The 23,142-nt window shown below is 36.6% G+C and overlaps 1 protein-coding gene across 1 annotated transcript in view; it reads right to left on the reverse strand.

The window, feature by feature from the left end:
• LOC148678109 (B-cell scaffold protein with ankyrin repeats-like) overlaps positions 1 to 17,660 on the reverse strand; it is a 114,915-nt gene extending 97,255 nt beyond the window's left edge. Inside the window, exons 1-3 of the mRNA XM_088631899.1 lie at positions 17,558 to 17,660; positions 12,399 to 12,788; positions 5,398 to 5,537 (exon numbers count right to left, since the gene is read on the reverse strand). Of these exons, the coding sequence (XP_088488025.1) occupies positions 5,398 to 5,537; positions 12,399 to 12,788; positions 17,558 to 17,570 (543 nt within the window). The 5' untranslated portion in view covers positions 17,571 to 17,660. The remainder of the gene's footprint in view (positions 1 to 5,397; positions 5,538 to 12,398; positions 12,789 to 17,557) is intronic.
• Positions 17,661 to 23,142: the final 5,482 nt, after the last annotated feature.

Below are 23,142 nucleotides of genomic sequence, written 5' to 3' on the forward strand. Positions count from 1 at the left end.
TGTATTAACTTGTATCTGAGATTATTCTGTAAATGTGATTTCCAGTAACTATGTCTGATAAAATTTACTTGGTAGACCATAACATGTCATAGTTGATATATTGTAGCTTTGAAGTTATTAACTCAGATGTTTGTAATCCCTGAGTGAATGATCGACCTGTGGTATCACAGCTGATTGATTCACAAATATATGTTGGTGTTGTATCAATAAATTGTATACTGCATACTTTAGAACCCAAATGTGAGCCTATAAACTATTATGTTTGTGGGCTAAGAATTGTCAAAGAACTCTCACAATCTACTGTATTGCTCCAATTTCTAACTTACAGTAAATTAAAACCCTCACTACTTCGCTGACATTGCTGCAGAGCTAACACTGTGGGATAGAAATCTTGGTGTTTAGATAACATACAGCAGGGTCAGTAAGCTTACAGTAAGTAAAGAAACCCAGACTGCCAGTCAAAGTACTATATGAAGGTTATAACAGACAAATTTAAAGGTTAGATTGTAATTTTGCAGACTTCCGCTCGCCTGCATACTGTATATAAGCCTCCCTTTGCGTATTTCTCTTGCATCCCCACCTCTAATGCGTTTACTAGGATGTAACTGAACTACTGAAAATATATTTGAAAGCATATATACTGCAGGTTCAGTACTCCATTGATTCTTGCAATTTATAGAAACAGATACTAATCATCTTATTTGGAAAACCTGAAGCTGTGCTTCTTTAATTGCTATTTTCAAAATTGTATGTTCTGTTATACAGAAAGTATTTCTAACTTCTTATGAGCCCCTTTAAAAACACTAGCAAATTAAAACAATCAAAAACTGTCCTTGCATGGCATAACTAATACATGAAAAATGCATTTCCACAAACCCATTTCCTCCTAGACAATCCTCATCACATACGTTTGTCAGCTCCTAATATGCTAAGTCTATTTTGCATTTGTGGCTTGAGCCTTCAGTACATCTTATGCACATACTGTACAGTATAAATAATGGTTCATTATGATTTTTGCCAAACCAGTGCTGTAGTCTAAGAAATCGTTGCCAGTTTTAGCTGCAGAATGAGAACAAGGCATTTATTAAAGATGTGTCTCATTAATCATTTATTGCCTAGTTCCTTTACCTGCGTTTCATTGCCAAGGGGGACATGTTTTGCCTATTCATTTTAAAATTAAATAAACTTCTATTTTTTAAAAAATATTACAGTATATGGGGCTTGTGAACTGTGGCTTTTATAGTAGTGCCGTCCTGAATACAGAGTTAGATTTTGATATGTAAGTGCACATGTACTGGACTTGTTTTTGAATATTAGCTGAAGCAGTTTTGTTTTTTTGAAATGTTTCATTGCTTAAATTGCTTTAATTGATTAATTCAGCATGCCTGCTAGCTCATTTAATATCTTACTTTTATAATACCAGATAGAAAAATAAGCTTTGTATCTGCATAACATAAAGGCTTTCATTAGCTTGAAATACTTCTTCACCTGTATTCCTTCTCTAATGTTTGGGACCTTTGGGATGTAAAGCACTGTAGAATTGGTCACAGTTATAATTATAATAAGCATTTACTGGTAGAAGTACAGTGTATTTTAAGAAGAAACTAAGTAGAGAAGCTTATTTTGAAGGCACTTCTTTACCCAGAAGGTTATGGGAGTGTGGAACTAACTACCCAGCTCACTAATCAGACACAAGCCCAGGCTGCTTCCCACAAATGCTGACACACTAATCAAATACAAGCCCAGGCTACTTCTCACAAACGCCGACGCACAACCTAATCACTACGTAAGGGCTACTTACCAACACTTCCACGCTCAGTATTGAGTTAACCCTCACTGAGCTACCTTCGCCTCGACTTCGTCCTGTGCTACCGGCATTTTGACCCACGCTGGACCTCGAACACAAATATTGACTACGCGTTTTGGATAAGTTAACCTGGCTCGGCTCACTAAAACCTCTGTTTCCTCTGTTCAATCTTAGGCTAGCACCGCATAGGATCCTACCACCTTTTCGTGATCAGCTATTGCTAACCGCTACCTTGGTTTCTTTCAAGAAACACCTAGATAAGAGCCAGGATCAGTCAACTATTTAATAAATGGGCTACATGGGATGATTGGCCTCTCGTTTGTAACCTTTCAAATGCTTATGTTCTTATGTGACCATAAATAATAATTTCAATTCACTGCACTAGTTTACAGATGAATTACTACATGCTTAAAACAAATGGTACAGTACCATAAAACTGTCCAACTGCATAAAATCCATATTGCAATCAGTTCCTAAGTGCCTGAATCTGTGCCTTGCTTTTGTTACAGCAGGGTCGCAATTGCAACGTGGGAAAGTTGTAAAAGTTGTATTCAATTTCTGAACAAACAGAAATCACTGCACTAAAAATGAAGGTCAACAAACAGCACTTAGGTGAATTCCAAAATTAATTTCTGGGTGCTCAGACCATGTAAGGAGAAATCTGCAATGTCATTCACAGAAGTGGACAAATTATATATACTGTATAAGTGAGTATATATGGTTATTATTTTGAAAAGCATTTTTTACTTTAAAAAGTGTACAAATGTTTCAGTCACTTGAGTGATTATCATCAACAGAAAAACAGACATGAGAATTTTAAGTTTCAGTATGTTTAATGTCTAACTCATTATTCAATTAATTACCTTGAAATGGCTGTAGAATACGAGAAGAACAATAATTTGCCTAGACGACCTTATCCAGGGCAATTAGCAGTACTTAATATCTATAAAAGTGAGCATTCATTCAGTGAAAAAAACCCATAAGAATGGTTATGGTTGAATGTGAGGGAGGCATTCAACCTATCTAACTTATTTCTACAGTAGTGTAGTGATCTTAAACAAAAAGCCAGCAGCCATATCACCCTGCAACTCACAACTGGCAACCCACTGAAGCTAAGCAGGTGTGAGCCTGGTCAGTACCTGGATGGGAGACCTCCTGGGAAAAACTAAGGTTGCTGCTGGAAGAGGTGTTAGTGGGGCCAGCAGGGGGCCCAGGGGGCGCGGTTCATGTGGGTCCTAATGCCCCAGTATAGTGACGGGGACTATACTGTAAACAGGCGCCGTCCTTCGGATGAGACGTAAAACCGAGGTCCTGACTCTCTGTGGTCATTAAAAATCCCAGGGTGCTTCTCGAAAAGAGTAGGGGTGTAACCCTGGCGTCCTGGCCAAATTTCCCATTGGCCCTTACCAATCATGGCCTCCTAATAATCCCGATCTATGAATTGGCTTCATTACTCTGCTCTCCTCACCACTGATATCTGATGTGTGGTGAGCGTTCTGGCGCACTATGGCTGCCGTCGCATCATCCAGGTGGATGCTGCACATTGGAGGTGGTGGAGGGGAGTTCCCATTACCTGTAAAGCGCTTTGAGTGGAGTGTCCAGAAAAAGCGCTATATAAGTGTAAGCAATTTTTATTATTATTAATTAAAAAGTTAGATAATTGTATGTTTTACTGGGTGAGATAAAAGATAAAAAGAAAGTAATGGACACTTTTTTTAAAACTTTTGCGACATTATCCAGTAATAATTCTGTTGGCCACCTCTTCAATATCGTGCCCTGTGTGTTTAATTTTAAAGACACACTATAGTACTACAGGAGCTGAAGGTATTTGTTCTGATACATCTTTACATAACCATCCTAGCTGGCAAATTTAGTGATGTTGACGGATCTTTTCTTTTCAGAAATGCTTGTGAAAATATCTTTAAATATTTGTTTCTTTTCTGTAGTTAAATATAACAGTTTCACAACAGGAAGTACAACATGGCTTTATAGGGGAAAAGAATTGAAGCTCCCTATTAGCACAAACTTTCAATCACCCAGTGTGTGGGATTGATTATGTTTATTTACCATGAAGTGGGGATCACCTAAATCAATATTTGTTACGGTGGGGATCTTAATAGTTGTATTATTTTAAAACTTGATATAAATAAAAATATAAATATGAATAATTTAGTGCTTTCTTGTTCCATTTAACAGCTTTTTTTGCAGATATCGTTTTTTTTTGTTTTGATTTAATTTGTTTGTACTCTTCATACAAAACGCACTCAGTGTGTAACTTTCTCTTTGTTGAGCAAATTCCAACACCTAAACTCCAGCTTCCTGAGATGGAGAAACATGTTCTGAGATCAAATTAATGAAACATTTCTAAGAAAACTTCACAAATAGTAACTAACAGGAAGCCGAGCAGTATTCAAGCCAAAACTCATCTTCTGGAACTGAAGACAATGTTTTTTGTGTCAGTAGTTTCATTGCAATGGCAGATTCCCATAGTGGAAATATGTATTATATGTTAAAAAATTATATGTAATACAGTATATTAAAGATTTACTGTATTAAATATGAAATCACCAAAAATAACCTTGCGGCACTACCTTTTACTCACACAAGGCTCATTTAAAATGAAAAGTTTAATAAATTTGAACAAGTTGGATAATGTTCCTTTTTTGTGTAATACAAACCACATAGATGTAATTGACATTTACTGGAAAAAGTTGATATGAAGGTAACAGTTCCATAATAACAAGTGACTGTGGAGAAAGATGAAGTAATCACATTCTTGCACTTGTTGTCTTGAAAGCAGACAGGTCACATTTCTACAGTATATGTAATATTCTCTGAGACAAGTGTTGATGAATCTGTATTTTCCAAAGTACAACTGGTGAGCTTAAGGACATTGCTTCCGTGGCTTTTGTCCCTGTGTGTTGTAAGTTTATTTTGTGTGTAGAGAAGTGTGTCACTGTCATTGTTAATAAATATTTGTTTAACAAAGTGTGCCTGAATAATTATTTTTGCTGTGCCGGAGAACAAAAATGCACATACCAACCGTTCAGGTATATTCTGGAGGAAGCGCTTTCAAGATGGAAGTTATGAATATTTATTTTAGGATTGACTAATCTGCTTGATCAGTCCCATTTTTGAAACCCCCCTATTTGTAGCAATATTACTTTGGTTCTTCTATGTGTGTCCTGTATGTTGTTTGTGTTTCAGTCTTAATAACGGATAATGTTTCATGAAAAAAAGAACTCAACGAAATGAAACAAGAAAGATCAGAAATCAAACGTTACATTACCTGTTATATAATACAATTAATGGAAAGGAGAAAAAAACATTTTTGCCATGTGTCTTGCGGTCACAGGTGCTCACTGGGCTTAAGTTATTTTTTTCTTTTTCCAGGGCTTTCATTTAAGGAATCGGATCAATCAGTGTTGAAATGAACAAATGAATTGTTGTTCCCATGTTTTACAGAGGTGTTAATAACAAAACCTGCAAGACAGCTGCCTCCCTGGGCCCTGGATTACCTGCTTGTGCAGGGGTGTTCTGGATAATAGTGTTAATAAAGTGGTCCCCTCTGTTTCCGCTGCATCACTCACCTCACATGGAATTCTAGTAGGAAGGACAACCACTGACGATCCGACCGGTGGTGACTCAGAAGAATATTTTTTTATGAGCTTTACTTCCTTTCCAGCTGCTCTTCCTGATAGAGAACTGGGTTGCAAAGAACTCTGTGTACCTACAGGCACAAATAAATATACAGCACAATATTAAACATTTTTTACAAGTTAGTATAAAATGCTTTAGGTACTGTACATCACAATTTCTTACAAAGGAATGGTGAACTCATTCCAGGACATTCCATTTATATTAAATTAAACCATGCAACTTTTTTTGTCACTCTGGGGGACTAAGAGTGTAAAATAAAAACATTGACACTACAGTATGTTGTAAGTGTGTTTGTCTCTATGACAACAGCCCAGAATGGAGTGCTTGTGTGCTGTATACTATGTTTGTAAAACAGAACTATTGTCTTCACATTTCACACTATGATACACCTTGTACCATTGGATTCTGACATTTTTTACAGAGAACAGAAAAACTCACAAAACAGGAAGCCTTCATTGGTAAGGGAGCATAAAACATTTTGATTTGCATGTCTGTCAGGAAAAGTGAACATCAACAAGCAGGGAACGTTGCCTATTTGCATGTGATTTGCCATCTGTACACTTCTGCAGAATAATATGCCTTTTACATGCATTAGTAATTTTAGAAAAGTGCTCCAGTCCAGTGTGAAACAATGTGAATTCTGTTTTTAAGTTATTGTGGCACAGTAGTTAGTAATGTAAACTGTTGAGAAGCAAGATTTTGTCAAAAAACTTGAAATATCTTTAGTGTACTTTTTCAAGAGCCTTGCTATTTAGGCTATGGCTATTAAAATATACATAATTATTCATCATTCCCTGATTTATATGACTCTTCATTACCCAAAGTAGCTTAGGAAATTTAAAAATTTCATCCTGGAGTAAAGTCAACATTTTCTTAAACTACATAATCAAAGCATCGCTGGGTTTTACTACAGCGTGTTTGGAATCTCAAGTTAATTCATACTTATTAATATTAACTTATTTCATTAATTTTTATCCTTATATTTTATCATTTTTATTCAAACAAAATACCAAAAGCATACATTTCAACAGTAACATTAACCACATACAGTATTTTCTTCCAATTTAAAGCTTTACTATTGACCATTGTGCAAGTCATTAAGCAAGGTATTTACTGTAAATCAAATATAAAGCATAGCTCTCACTAAAATTAAGCACAGAGCCCATAATCAAGTTTCTGGTCAAGAAAGACAGAAATTCTACTGCGATTCATCATACAATTATGGGTGAATGTAGTAAATTCTAAAGCAAGGTCTAGCGAATCTGCCATGATGACTGAAGTAGCAGAATGCTCATCTAGGTCCAAGCTGCTAATATCATCACTGATGAGCTGATTGACTGAGGGAAGTTCATAATAATGGCAGATCATTACATCCGGACAAAATGGGAGGTGAGTGTTTTCAATGGTCAATAATTGTTGATCATCCATACAAGAGGCAAGTAGATGAATGTCCTTAACCTCAGTGCCCAAGGTCAGCACCAATGGAAAAAAATAGTCATCAGCATTTTGTGAATTCAGTGAATTTACAGATAGTGAGACAAGGATCCGACATCTCGAAACCAGAGTCCCTCCTATCCAGAATGTTTCATAATAAACCATCAGTTGGCAAATTCACAGAGTGAATTTAGAGAGTCCTAATGAGTGACTACTATATACAGTATGTCACACAAAGCAGTGTTACTGGCCAGTATTATATTAAGCTCCTAAAAAATAAAGAAACCCACAAGCAGAAAAGGAAGACAATGTTAACCATAGGTGTACTCCAGCTTTGAGACAAGATGCCTTTGCATCTATCTGTTTAGAAATCTCAGGAATAGCACCTATTGTACAAAAATTATAGATGAAGAAAGCGTAAGGCTCCCATTTAGACTTGACTAAGAGTGCCGCCTGTATTCTACTTTACTGAAACATGGGCAAACAAAACTTGAGTCACGAGTAATGCAGAAAAGTATCTGACACGCCTTCTGGCTAAAACCAGAACCTGCATTGTAATTAATAGAATATACTGTAATTATACCATATAACTGTTAATACACTCCATTTGTTTTAGTAATCATATACAGTAGAAGTCCACGATATTTTTACAGTTAAGCTCCAATTTCAGTTCTAGTCTGACCCTTTAGTTTTAAAAATAATGAAATGTCAGTTTTGCAACAATTACCAAAAGCCTTTTTGGGCCCCTAACTGCCCTCTCTGTCATCATTAAAAACACAATTAAACATGAAGTTGAATTTTAAAAGTCAGATTTAAACTAGGTTTACTTCGGGAATTTGGCCAGGGATACATAAAACATGCCCATTTTAACTTTAAAAATCCAGTGCTGTACATTGAAATGACATTCATATTGGTCTAAGGAAGTTGCTTTTTATACAGTAGATTTGGAATTTAGAATGTGTTGATTTGAATTCTTTATTTGATGCTATTGAGTTAGCGGAATTTTAACTACCTTAGATAAAACTGAGATCAAAGACATTTATCTTGCTACCCTCTTATCTGTTGCAAAATAAAAGGAAGATATCAGCTGCTGTATACCTCATCACAGTAATTCTTTTTGTTTAGTAAGAACATCAATATTTATGACCTGAGCCACATTTTATTTTTAATAAGTAATAAATGTTTATATATCTTTTAAAAAAGTGCTTTCAGGTACATACTGAGGTTACTTTAAAGAGATTTTATGCAGCTAGAATAATTACTTGCTCAAGCACATACTGAGATAATGAAAATCCAAGAAGAATAGAACAGTTCCTGTCAGGGTGTTTCAAATCTGCATGGCATTGTAATTATCACCACAGGTCTCTGTGATTTAAATTTTAAAATTAAATAATAAAATAAATACAGCTGATTTAATGTTAAATTATTTTACATTTTGATGTCACAAGCTATTTTCAATTTCAGTTATTTCTTAATATGCTTTCAATAACTGTTAAATTATTTTTTATACAATGCAACATGTCAATTTGCAATTTGATTGCACTAAAGGCAGCGGAACCTCTCGTTTTAAAATTATCAGCACATTAGTGACCATGAACAGACTTAAGATCACAAAGTCATGGACTGTCATTTTTTAACTACTATCATAACAGTTCATAAATTGTATCACAATGAATTTGAGTCATGAATGACTAATCAAACGAGTTACAACCCTATTAATTCTCATTCCTGTTCACCAAACATATATAATTGTCTTACTTAAAGTTTTACTGATATGCTAATGTATATTAAAACAGAATGGTAATAACAAATTACTATTAAAATAACATTTAAGACAAAGCAGTTCATTTGCCCATAGTAGAAAATATAAAGCATCATGCACAATCTATGTGGTAAAATATTAGATCCTACCAACACAGTTTCCTTATTCAAATAAAGACTGCGTGCAACAAAGGTATGGGGATGTGATGTTAAACAAAAATCTTTTTCAACAAGCCCTGGGTGAATTCATAATATGAAACATGATAAGGCTTATGAGACACACCAGCAGAGCTGGTGATTACACTATTTCACAATGCAAAACCTACAGTATGTTGTGCAGCAGAACAGGCAGTTATTCACAGAAAACAGTATCTACCTATGATTTCAGGGACTGAAGGCCTTATTTTTGTAGGTTGAAATATATGCATACGTTTAAGTAATTTCTTCGTAAAGGAACTGATCGTTTATTTTGCACACCGACGATTTATAAAACACAGAAGAAGCAGGTTTCTTTCACTGGCAATTAATATGATACCATCATGTCTTCAATGAGATGAACATTTGGAGTGCTTTGCAGATCACCAGAAGCAACAAAACACAAAATTGTTAGCCAAGATACATCTTTTATTTTTGTATGCATTTCTGGCGATCTAGCATTAAATGAAAAAGATAAAATACCAACTCCACAAATACATTTGCACATTTTAATATACAGTATTTTAATCTTAATGTATAGAACACAGGCCCAGTTACCTACTAATTGAATGACGGCAGGAAACAAACAGGCAAAGACACCCCATATCTTGAAGGGAAGATGCAACAATAATAATTAAAATAATTGCTTACACTTATATAGCGCTTTTCTGGACACTCCACTCAAAGCGCTTTACAGGTAATGGGGACTCCCCTCCACCACCACCAATGTGCAGCATCCACCTGGATGATACGACGGCAGCCATAGTGCGCCAGAACGCTCACCACACATCAGCTATCAGTGGGGAGGAGAGCAGAGTAATGTAGCCAATTCATAGAGGGGGATTATTAGGAGGCCATGATTAGTAAGGGCCAATTGGAAATGTGGCCAGGACACCGGGGTTACACCCCTACTCTTTTCGAGAAGCGCCCTGGGATTTTTAATGACCACAGAGAGTCAGGACCTCGGTTTTACGTCTCATCCGAAGGACGGCACCTGTTTACAGTATAGTGTCCCCGTCACTATACTGGGGCATTAGGACCCACATGGACCGCAGGGTGAGCGCCCCCCGCTAACACCTCTTCCAGCAGCAACCTTAGTTTTTCCCAGGAGGTCTCCCATCCAGGTACTGACCAGGCTCACACCTGCTTAGCTTCAGTGGGTTGCCAGTTGTGAGTTGCAGGGTGATATGGCTGCTGGCCATATCATAAAATGTGCAACAGAAGAGATTTTGCCTCCTGAGGTTGTTGATTCCCTTGATTAGATCAATGAATGCTGGACTTCAAATTCTGAGTATAGTAATTATTTTTTGTATCATATACAATGAATACAATGGGTAACAGGAGGCAAGACTGAAAATATACTCTTTGCAGAATCAAACCTTTTGAGATCCCTTTTGTCTTGAGATTAAAGGGCAATTGTGCGTGTTACAAATGAATGCATTCTGGAATACCATTGTACTGTACCTTTCAATTGGTCAGATGTTTTTAGGACTTTGTCCAGGCAAAGCAGCACATACTGTAGAGTCAAATGTTGACCTCATAGCAACCCTTTTTGTGAAGTGATCAGAATCATGCTGCCGCAGACAGTCTTTTCTGTTGTTGTCTCAAAGAAAATATGTCAGACAACAGATTTTTTTTCATAAAGAAAAAAGTTCATAAGTTGTAAACTTATACTAGTTCATTTGATATATAAGTGTGTGGCAGTCTGGTCTTTCAGAGGATTGAGGATTAATTGCCATTTAAGGTCTCTATTAAATGTAAATAGTCTCACTAGGTGGTGATTAACTAATTAAGTAGATAATTGGGCAAGGGTTTAGATTCTCACATGTGGATCAACCATTAATATTTTGTACATAAAAGGCTCACATACTGTATAAGTGGTGGTTGCGTTGTTTTAGTAGCAGGATGACTTTACACTATGTACTGTATCTTGAGGTACTTGTGACTGAAGACTCTTCAGTTGCAATTCCCGAGTTGCTGTGAGTTTTCTTATGTGTTCATACTCATTGAGCCACCTAATTTAGGTTTGGGCCTGTCACAAAAAATGGTATACTTGTTCAAAAGTTAAAGAACTTAATATCATACTAAACCTTGCAGAAATCAATAGTATTATTACAGACACCTTGCTATTCCTGGTACAGGTGTACAATGGTCTGAGCACACACTGCTGATATCACCAGGCTAGAGTGTTCAATCCCTGTCTGGCTCTCATTAGGAAGAGGGATGACCGAGCCACCCTTCCCATTACCAGGCTGTGGGAAGAGCTCTCACCCCCATGAGCAGAACTACTTACAGTAGGTTGATTGGCCATGTCTTTTGTACAGTAAAAGTCCAGATACTTTCGAAAGGCTGTTTGCATTGGTTTGCAGTTTAAAATAGTGTGTATATATGTACAGTATGTACTGTATATACTTCTGGAGACAAATGCTCAATACACAGTATCTTAGGCTTTGAAATCATAGCTGAAATACGCAAGCCTTCAGAAATTATATTATAGCCTCATTTTATTACTAAAAAACAGCTATTTTACTTTTCATCACCATGTAACTTTTCAAATGTTGTTTTGTGTCCCTGTTCAGTTTTATAATTACCATAGTGAGACGTCATAGTGTGATTCAAGCTGTACATGTATAAGAAAAATGCAACAAAAAATTCTGAAAAAACATTTATCTGCTGGCCTTTATAATATCCAAGTTTAAGAAGGAAGCTGTGTGTGCAAGCAGAATTTCAACATCTGTTTTAATCAGAAGTGTGCATAAGACAGATGGCAGGATGTTTGTCAAAGACTTTCCATATTAATCTCTGTTTGTTTATTTGTTTTTCTGCTTCAGTTACAATTCAGTATACAGTAAATCAAAATGAGGTACTGTATGAAAGTTTGGTAGAGTAAAGTAAAACTGATAATCTATCTCTTTCTTTCTGCGGTAGCTAAAATGCTGAACCTGTTTTGTTAAGCCAGACACTGGTTCAGTTGACCACCCTTGTACCTCAGCAGTGCACTTTATTCCTGCTGAGCCTGTTTAATGAACTACCATCAGCCTACATGTCCAGCATCTGGGACACCCCTCAGTATAACATGAACTGAGCCTCACAAGCTTGTAAGCCAGCTCAACCTGCCTCTAATAAGAAATCTCCATTTATGATCTCACTCTTCCACTTTCCAGGCTAGACGCAGACTGAAACCCTTTCCCTTTTAGCTTGTCTTATACCAGAGAGGCTAATTCCAGGTAATTCCAACAGCTCCTTTCCCTCACTTGGCAGTTTACTTCCTCTGAGTGCCAATTACTCATTCCGACCAGTTATACCTCATGTTCCAATTTAAAGGCAACCATCTTGGCTCAAAGCCACTTCACTGGAACTCAGTTTTAAGCCAAGATGGTAGCTTTCTCAAAAAGTGACCATTCACAACCTTAATTTTCTGTTGTAAAACTTGGATATGATCTGTATAATGTAGTACAGCTGTATACTATAGTGTCATTTAAGTCTCACATAACATAACAATGTCACGGGGATAGAGAAGGCTGTATAGTTTCAAACTCACCTTGTAGAATATGGGTAACAATGGTCAAGTATTCCTTGGAATCCTGATCACTTGAAATCTGGAAACAGTCAGATCCAATGGGGACCATCTCAAACAGTGAGCTTAAGCTATCCACACCACACAGCAGTATCACTACAGTTTTGGAAGGTTGTAGGACTCTTGCCAGAAAGAATTTCCTGATTTGACAGAGCCCATCCAGCATTCCCTTGGTCAAGATGAGCAGCTTACACTTGTATTGACTGAGCTGCAAAAATTCTTCCTTCCTGATGGAAACTGTCCCAATGTTGTAAAAGCTTATATTCTCTTCTCTGGTGCTTTTCAAAAAAACAGATTTCAAATAAGTCGCCCATTGTTCTGCCTCATCTTCAAAGATAATTAACAGATCTTGAGCTGCAAGAAAAATACAAAATGCATGACATGTCTGTGTGAAAGTTTGTCAGTCCACCTTTGTATAGCATATCAAAGTTTGTGTTCTAATAGATTTGTTTTTAATTTAGTAGATCTTCTCTCAAAGGAATAGCTGTTCAAAGTGCTACATACTATAACAAAGTGTATTCATTAGAATTTTGATGTCACATCAAATATGAACATACTGTAAGCACAGGGATAAAGTTTTTTGTCATTGTAGTATTTGCGAAAGAGTTAATGATATTGGGAAGAAAGCCCTGAAATCTTTGATTTAAAATCATTTATTAACAGAAACCAAGTCTCTGAATTGCCCATTGACTAGATGATCATATGAACTCAAAGTGCTTTACAGGTAATGGGGACTTCCCTCCACCACCGCCAATGTGCAGCATCCATCTGGATGATGTGACTGCAGCCAAAGTGCACCAGTATGCTCATCACACATCAGCAGGGAGAAGAACAGAGTATTGAAGCCAATACATAGAGGGGGATTGTTAGGAGGCCATGATTGATAAAGGCCAATGGGAAATTTGGCCAGGACCCCGGGGTTACACCCCTACTCTTTTTGAGAAATGCCTTGGGATTTTAAATGGCCATGGAGAGTCAGGACCTCAGTTTTATGTCTCATCTAACAGAGAGTGACTTATTTAATGTATAGTGTGTCCTTGTCACTATACTGGGGCATTAGGACCCAGACAGATCGCAGGGTGGTAAGTGTTCCCTGCTGTACCTCTTTCAGCAGCAACCTTAGTTTTCCCACTAGGTCTCCATCCAGGTACTTGTCAGGGTCACACCTGCTGAGCTTCAGGGGGCTGCCAGTATTGAGTTACATTATGATATAGCTGCTGGCTACATGATTTGGGGCTATACACACACAAATAATCTTATATATTTGAAATGCCTATACAGTACTTGCAGAAAAAAAAGGGTTTTATGCATCTTTCCTCCCTTCATGATAAATGAAAGCAATCCACAGACTCCATAATCCTGGATGAGCCAATTTCATAAACAGTGAGGAACCTCCACCGTCTGCAAGGACCTCAAAGCAGGCATCCTCTTGCCTGAAAGTGCATCCAGAATAATTCAGTCTGCTTCTATTGCTCTCAGTACTTCAATTGTTCCCACTACTGCTGTTTTGTCATCTACTTCAGCCATGAGCTCCACGGTGTAGCTTTTGGCCTCAATTGCCTCTGGCATCTACAGTTTATTATTACAGATGTCTTACACAGGATTCAAATTGCAGTTGTCTTCCCTGTGGCTGGAATCCAATACAGAAAAAATATTGACACCTTACCCACCTCCTGAATCTCATGCTCTACTCTTCATGCCTATTGTAGCATTTGCATTGGCCTCTGCTATTAAGGGTATAAATTTAGCCCCTGATGGAAAAGGTCTACAGGGTATTCAAAAAATTACTACATATGCAATCTGGCTTTCTCTTAGGCTATATATACATGCTCACCTTCCTAGTTTCAATTTAGAACACTCACTCCTAACACTACAGCAGTTCTGTCCGGTATAGTACATTTTATTTGAGATACCTCTTGCAGTAGTGATTATTATCTAAGTAGAGTTTTGCCCCTGATACTGCAGATGCCATATCAATCCCTGCAAGAGCAGGTGTCCAAACCAAGGCTCTAGTAGATGACAGATTATCTTTATTTTAACATCAATTTAATATCTGGGGGTTTGAACTCCCTTTTGTTTTAGCCCCATCGTGATATACTGTATGCAGCTTTGTGTGTACTTTCCAGCACCTGCACCTCATGCATTTATTCTGACATACACATGATCAATTTTCCTCTTTAACCCACACTTTTCTCACTTCTCCACTTCTGAGTTGTGCGCATGCTTGCACACAATGGCTGCTGCAAATCACCCATGTGTGTTGTGCAGTTCAGTGGTGGATGAAGTGAAGTCCCCTCCTATATGTAAAGAAATCTGGGATCATTTTGAATGAGAATCAAAACTGTATATAAATGCAAGGTTCACAAATTGTTTACTTTCTTTGGATGTTTCAAGCTAGATGTATCCATTATTAAAACATACTGTACTGTACTATATCTTTGTTTGCCTCTTTGGGCTGAAAATGAATTTTCCATATATTTAGACATTCTTCTTTTTTAGAACAAATTTTCACTAGCTAATCCCATTCATTAGGCTTACATTTTAGAAAGGTCATTGCACAGTTTTTGTTTGAACCATAATACTAATCTACATACTAATCATTTGCCACAGGCAACACCATTTACTATTTAAATTGCCAATCCCTCCAGTTTTCATTCGTAAGACCCTAGTTTTTCCCTCTTCCCTCTGCCAAGGCAGTTACAGCACTTTTTGTTCCACTACCTGCTATTTCCTCAGATGCCTTGCTGACTTATTTTGCCTTCTCCTTACTGCAGAACCTAGTTAGTTGAATATTGCTTGATCTTCTTTAGTACAGTATCTATCTCCCTCCTATACTCAGATGATCTTTCCCAAACCTACATTCACCTCTTTCATTCCTCTTCAGAGCCACATGTAAACCAGGTACAGTGAAGCTACTGTACCTTCCTGCAGCCCATGATAATCTTTCTTATCCTTTATTCTGTGTTGTTGACCCCAGCTTGTGTCCTGGTCCCTGTTCTCCCTGTTGGTCATGCTCAGTCTGTGCTTCAGCTGGCATCCACTCCCAGATGCTATCATCAGTGCCTTGTTTTCTGATTCCCTCTTCATCGGCCACAATAGGTCATTGTTCGTCACTGTTATATGGTAAACTGTACTGGAAGGTTAGACTTTTCTCCGCTTTTCTCTTTCCTTTACCATTGTCTCGTTAGATTTTTTTTCCACCTTTAGAAAAGCAGTTTGCCTCTAAGCAGTGAGAACTTGATTTTGGAGTTTCTTCAGGGGTCATTTTAAGGGCTTATGCATGGAATTTTTAATTCATGAGTGACCATTATTAAGCACACAGAATTAATATGATATTTTGTAAAACATTAAAGCAATGTGCAAGTGAGACAGTTGACATGTTAAAGAAGCTTGAGGATGAGGTAATATCAAGAGCAAGAGTTTCTTTCTGGCTGAAAAGGTTTAAAGAATTTCTGGACTGATGAAAACATTGAAAATTATTTGGTTCATTTAATTAACCGTGGGTGTAACAGCAGACGAATTAAATATAATAAAACAATCAAAACTTGAACATGAGAAATGTTACTGTGCAGATTGTGCCACATTTTGAGTGTGGATCTACACAAAAGGCTTGAACTGTCACACAGTGATTGGGATGTACATCAGGGCCATGCTCTGGCATCCAATGAGCTTTCTGTGGAATTTTTTTTGACCAAGTAAGATATGACCCAGCTTTATCACCCACTTTATTTGCCTTAGTTGGTTCTGTGTGATTTTAGCTGTTTCCAAATTTTAACCTACACTTCAAGTTAAAGATATGCGACCATTGAGGATATTCGTGAGAATGTGACACAGATTTTGAAGGCAAACTCAAAAGAGGAGTTTGTAAGATATTTTGAGCAAGGGCAGCATCATTGAAATTGGTATATACAGTACCTTTGCAAAGTGACTACACTGAAGAAGACAGCAGTTATACATAAATTCTGGTAAATTTTCTAAAAAGTCATTACTAAATTGTAAAACCTTATATTTGGTGTTATTTAAAAACATTTGTACCTTTGGAGTCCTGATGACCTCTTCTTTATGGTCAAGATATCATCCTCTTTCTCAAGCAGTTCAAGTTTGTCTCTCCAAATACTCACATACCCATGTACTAAACTGTTGTGATCATTTTGGTCCATTTACATTGACCTTGTGCTTGTATTTCTTTCTATTGGTAATTTACTTGAGTGATTAGTAGTTATGCTCCATACTAAACTCTAAATGTAGTATTGTTTCATCAATGGGAGTCATCTACTGGAGCTATACCTGTACAGTATGTGTGGTGGTAATTGGATATTTAGAATGTTTCCAATCAATGGTATTCCCTATTTTTTTTTAATCAGAGCATAGAAACTTCAAAATGTACTAAACTTTTCTTCTTTCTCTAATAAAACCCCTGTAACTAAGGTTAATTATTCAACAAATTAGTCATTTCCGAACATAATGAGCTGCTTTCTACAGTTGCATTGCAACGTTTTTATCATTATCAATGAACTTTATAAGTGAACAAACAGTTCTATCATGTTTTTTGCCTACTTTTATTTCAACAAAATGTCAGAGCAGGTATCACTAATTTTCAGCCCAATATATTTTTAGCCCCTGACATTTTGTTTGTTGTAGAATGCATTCAACATTCATAAAAATATCAACAACTTAGGTTATAGTCACTGTGTTCTGAATTTACAATTTAGAAAGTTAATATTTTCAGGAAAGATCTAACAGAAGAAGATTTTTCACCTTAAAAAAAGATTTTTTATCACTTTACATTTTGTATTCTCTCAAAATTGTATTTTTCATTTAAATTTGATTTTAGCATTTCACTGGATTTTTTTTCCAAAAGTATGGGTATCACACAATTCAATTTAGCATTTTCTCACTATACGGATTTATGAGTTCTGATTATTTGATTATTACAGTATGAGTTCTGATTTCAGACTTCCATCTTAATCCAACCTAAACAAAATAAAGAAGGTTTGACTAAATGTATGTATGGACTGCCTTCTTCAACTAATTGTAAATGCAAAGATATGCTCCGAATTTATCACTTCTTTGTACAACTTCAACATGACAAGGAAAAAACAAAATAGAAAAAGATAACATACCTGGGTGGCTCATTTTGTGTTTTTTTAAATCTCCTTGTCTGAAGGCTTTTGTTTATTTGAGCAAGAGAAGCAAACCCAAGCACGCTGGCTGTATTGTGAGGAAATGCTCACATGCTCATTATTTATAGGTTGTGTGTTTCCTGGTACACTGGCTGTGATATCAGGAAATGTAAAGATACTAATTTATTTAGAGGTGTATTATAAGTTGAATGTTTCCCGGTTAGCAAGATTAGGTGATGAGATAAGAAGGGCATAGAATAACTGTATTCTGAGGTGTCCAGAAGTCACTATATGATACACAGTATATCTTCAAATTAGCCTCTCATGCTTCTATTACTGTCTGAAAGCCTCTTTTTCTAAGATCACTTTACAAAAATATTCAACTGCCCCCTAACAAAAACAGAAAAATTAACTATTCTAAATTATCAAAAAGCACAGGAAACTACTTTCAGAAATACTTTCACTACTTTCAGAAGTGAAAGTACTAACATGAACATAATGAGATGTATAAAAGGGCAATTTAATGCTGTAATCTTTCCAACTGTATTTTTCAAATTGAAAACAACATTCATGTTCAACATACTGTATACTAAACAATTAATCCCTGTCCAATTATATCTAATTTTGTTGAGTAACAAACTATATGCAGTTTTTCAAAAGAATATTTTTAATTAAAACTTAAATGCTGAAACAGAATGTGTGAAAATGTTAAATGTCAGCAAACACTGAAAAATCAAAGGCTAAAATATTTTTATTGCATTAGTTTTCATCCCTGATGTTATTAAATCAGTTATAGAGCACACAATTACTTGGAAAAAACAATTAATTGAGTTGTCTCTGTCTGTGTGCTATAAAATGTATTCATATCATTTCAGAATTATATAGTAAGTACTCTGTGTCTATCTCTGTATGGTCTCCCACTCAGGTAGTGAATTTAAAGCAATTCAGTTTAAACCATGAATGCTAAGGTGCTTTCTAAACAACTCAGGGATGTGGTTGTAAAAAGGCATAGATCATAGAAAACACCAAACATCACAACATCCCAATACCAAATTTCCCTCGGAGTATAGCGAAGACAGTCAATAAGAGTAAAATAAACCTAAGAAGTGGTAGGTGTATTGAACCACCTAAGCACTTCCTTCTGTAGATATCCTGGTCTCTTCACATAGCTGGCCTGTGTAGCAGAGTGGCAGAGTAGCAAACTCATCTCAAATCTTACATGGAGTGTTCAGTTTTCTGGTGCAAACCCAGAACAGTGCATCACCCATTCAACACTGGAACACTAGGACTGGTTCTCATGAACACAGTGTGGAGACTGGGTGGAAATAGATGAAGCAATGGACAGGCAAATCGTAGAAGAAAGTCTGCTTCAGTCAAATAAAGATCTAAAACTGGTGTAGCGGCAATGCTTGTTAATAAGACAGAATTAAGTGTTTCTGTGCTTTCCCAAATGAGGCCTCATCTTTCTGTTCATCTCTGTGGTGCACCCACAGAGAAGCTATTCATGCAGGCTGATTTAAAGATGTTTTCTTTTGATAAGGGACAGCTCCCAAAGGGGGATGCACTTAGCTAAGCTTGGCTATCATGATCAATGGTCATCCATTGGCGCCTATCTGTCTAGGGAGTGCCAGATGGACATCTGGACTGCATTCCTAGGTGTCAGGAGTAAATGACTCATATCTCACCTTGATCAACCAATCAGGGACTGGTAGGGCCGAGTAACCCACGTGGGACTCTGATGCCCATGGAACTTTCAGCCAATCAACGAGCTGAAGTTCCTCCAGGTAAAAACAGGCAACACAGAGAGCCTGTAGGAGAATTCAGTGGACTTCTGAGACTTTTCTAAAGGGAATTCAAAGGAGAATTCCAGGGCAGGACGGCCCAGGAGCAGGACATTCTCACAGCGCGCCTCCTGACCATCCTGAGACTCAGCCCGGACAACCACGGAACGTGTCCGAGTGCCAGAACTTCCTTTGTTCTAAGAGTCTAGAGTCTAGGTTGCCAGAGAGTAACCAGAGGATCCACCCGAGGTTAGCACCAGCAGCAGGCCTCGTGAACAGGTCAGAACTGTGGACAGCTGAATCACTATTCAGAACTAGCTCTTCATCAGGAACGAACTGGTCCTCTTCCTGACCTGCTGGGACCCACAGTCATCTTTTCTCCTGTGCACAAACTTTGCTAGTTAAAGCCAACACTAACTAGCCGGTCATTGAGCATCAGCAGCGCACCGTCACAAGCCGCACAGCACAGCCTGGCACTTAGCCAGACAGCGCGGATTGGACAGCAACAAGCCTGCAACTGCTTCTTTGAGTCCGCAGGAGATCTGAATCCCCAGAGATTGGATGAGTATTCAACTTCACTGCATTACTGCTCAAGAATTCAATTGTTATCCCAACCAGTTGATATCAATTTAATTCCTAAGAGTTATGTACTTGTTTTGAGTATCCAATGTAGAAGTTATAACCAAGTGCATTTATGAAACGGTCTAAATGAATGATATACTGAACGTATGTCCTCTTGATATGTGTAACACTTTGTAACTGACTGAATATATATCTTTTGTATTCTGATAACCCTCTCGATTAGATCTGTTAGGTTTATATGAATATTCTATGTATTAATAAATGTATCCTCGTGTATTAGTACCTGTGTGTGTGCGTTGTTTGAGTTATATCGCATGGTTGGATTCTAAGGCCATCAAAAGAATCATTTTGTCATTTACTGCTACAATTAATAATTGTCCCAGTAAATGCCCCAACCCTACAGAACTGGTGCCTTCAGAGAGCACACTACACTGGTATGTAAATTCACTTGAATTTCAGCCATATAATTTTATTTTACCCAAGCTTTGAGTTACATTACTGATATAATTAGTTAATTCGTTTCACAATTGTAAATATTCTAACCAAACTGCATTAGTACTGGTGACAAATTAAATGTTCCAAGTAATCGGGAATAAAAGACATTTAGAAAAATAGTTTTGTGAATTGTTTAATTGACCACTCCGATTGTTTGAAAGAACAAAAGATGCAAGGCCTTCCAGGAACTCAATTTGAGACCCCTGGCCTAAGTTACAAAGCATGGCAAGAAGGGTTATCATCCACCAAGTAGTATGGGTAAGGTAAATAAAAATATTGTTGAAATATTGAAATATGGCATGTGTGTTCTTTATATTCTAAAGCTGACTTAAAAAAATAACCATTAGAATTTAGGATAAATGTATGCAAGCAAGCTGTTTCTCCTCTCAGCCTAGGCATCACTTAATTAAAATGACCACTAGTAAACACCAATTAAACTCTATCCCTCTTTTATAAGTTATACAGTATTATGTTTCTCGAGGTCATAGACCCCATTAACTATTTATGTAAAAATATAATTGCAACTGACTTCAGTTCCATTCAAACTGGTATCCATGTCTTGTATTTTTACAGTCAAGTTTATCTAGCTATCTGTGCAATGAATAATTAATTCATCATCGTAATCACAAAGGATTTCCAATCATGGATTAATTAGCTAGACATTCAAAAATATTTGAAACAATACATTATGTATGTGATACTAGTAAAGACTACAACATGTACACTATAAACTTACAATAATTCCATTTACTGGTGATGTATTTAATTTGTTGAGGAATAGTAAAACCTTTTAGTAAAGCAATTAAATAAAATTAACATTTTCCATATTCTTGTATCTTGAATGGTTAGAAAAATGCTAAGCCAATTTACAAAAGCTTATTTATTGCTACTAGTCACTTATCAAATTACAATAATCTGGACATACAGTATCAGATGGTTATATAGTGCATACAGATGAGTACCATTATTCCTTTTTGTTAAATGATTATGCATTTTATTAATTTATGGTTAGAAATACAAGAAGAATACATTCACTTATTTATTCTTAGTGCTTTGGTTCCTCAAAGTGACATTTATTAACTTTATTCTCTCTTTTGTAGCATTAACATTATCCAACAGTCCTTTAGGAGTTTCACTTTGTACAGATCATGAGTGCAATACTGAGGTTGCTGTAGTGCAGTTGCTGGATACAATAGGTATCTTACAAATGGGACCTTTTCAAAAACCAATTGTCTCTGTTTACCTTGTCTACGGTAGGCAGTATCTGGTTTCCATGGCTTCCATGCTTTTCAGATTTACTCATTATTGTTATTGTGATTGCTGTTGGTAAACCAAGGGACGGTTTACTAACACCCTTGGTTTAAAAAAAAAAACCTGTACATAGGAGCAAAGAGAATATGCAATCAGATCTCCAGGAACATTAGAAATACATGAAAATGTACAGAAAGCACTGACAAATGTCCACCATTGTACAGTGAATCACCTTCTGCTCTAGTTCGTGTTGAAACAGAGCTCTAGACATTTATCAGGCACTTTGTATGTAATTGTACACCACCTGATAATGGTACAATTATTTTTTGGAAACTCTGCACTGTTAGAGAATTATTATTTTTTAATTATTGTGTAATTAACTGATTACTGTTGTTGGGTCTTATGGGATATACATACTGTTTATAAAGAACACAAAATTATTTTATAGAAAAAAACAATTACACCTGTCTTTCAGTTGATGGGCTTCTTGTTAGAAGGCTGACATATGTTTTATCTGAATTTTGGGGCAGCCCCCAACTAGCATTGAATGCAAGAAAACAGCCTTCATCTGTAGCTAACAGGAAAAAAAGCCACAAGGAAATAAGTTACATATTGTGTACCCATTTATACAATTTATGTAGAAAATAAACAATCAGAAACTAAAAGTAAGTAACAGCTTAGAACATCGGCATAAACAGAAATGAAATGGGGGCAAAACTATGACTAATTAGAGTACAATTCGATCCCGAGTTACAAATCAAGGGGAGTAAAGTTTAAAGGCTTAAACAAGATTCTTACCGTTTTGGGGACTCCATCTTGCAATCAATCCCTAAAAAAAAAGGCCTTGCACAATGTTTTAAAATAAAACAAATCTATTCATACCATTTTATTTTGTTGATTATCCATTATTATTATAAATGGAAAGTTTTTTCTTAAATCTGAAAACATCTAACAATCAACAATTTTTAATTATGTATAAACTTTAATGGGACGTGGAAGGTTGAAGGCTAAAGCACGTGACGTTTGGCATCTGGGAGAAAACCCACCTGGCAAATCATGTCTTAATAGCACCCACTATTGTAAATACTTCTTTTATTGCTTAAGTTCCCTTAAGCATCTACACCACCTAGTTAAATGAGTGACCTAAACACACACCCATCAGTATGTTTCCTACTTTTCCTTGCTCATTACTAAGCCTATTAAGTGATCTTGGGAGAAACATCTATATTCTTGAAACTAATAAATAGAGAGTATTAAAAACATAAGGCCAAGTCTGGAATAAACCCAAACTGTGATCACAAACAGACAGGAAGCAGGCCGTTTTCTCAGTCAGTCTGTCATGCATGTAAGGGAAACAAGCTCAGTCAGTCTCACAGCTGGTGAGCACCTTAGAAGAACATATAAATTCCTACACACACCCAAACAACTTCGGTTTCACCCTCAAGGTGTTCAGTCTGCAGTTTGACTAAGCACTGT

The sequence above is a fragment of the Lepisosteus platostomus genome, chromosome 1, assembly GCF_059453375.1.
Source record: "Lepisosteus platostomus isolate fLepPlt1 chromosome 1, fLepPlt1.hap1, whole genome shotgun sequence".
Taxonomy (NCBI): domain Eukaryota; kingdom Metazoa; phylum Chordata; class Actinopteri; order Semionotiformes; family Lepisosteidae; genus Lepisosteus; species Lepisosteus platostomus.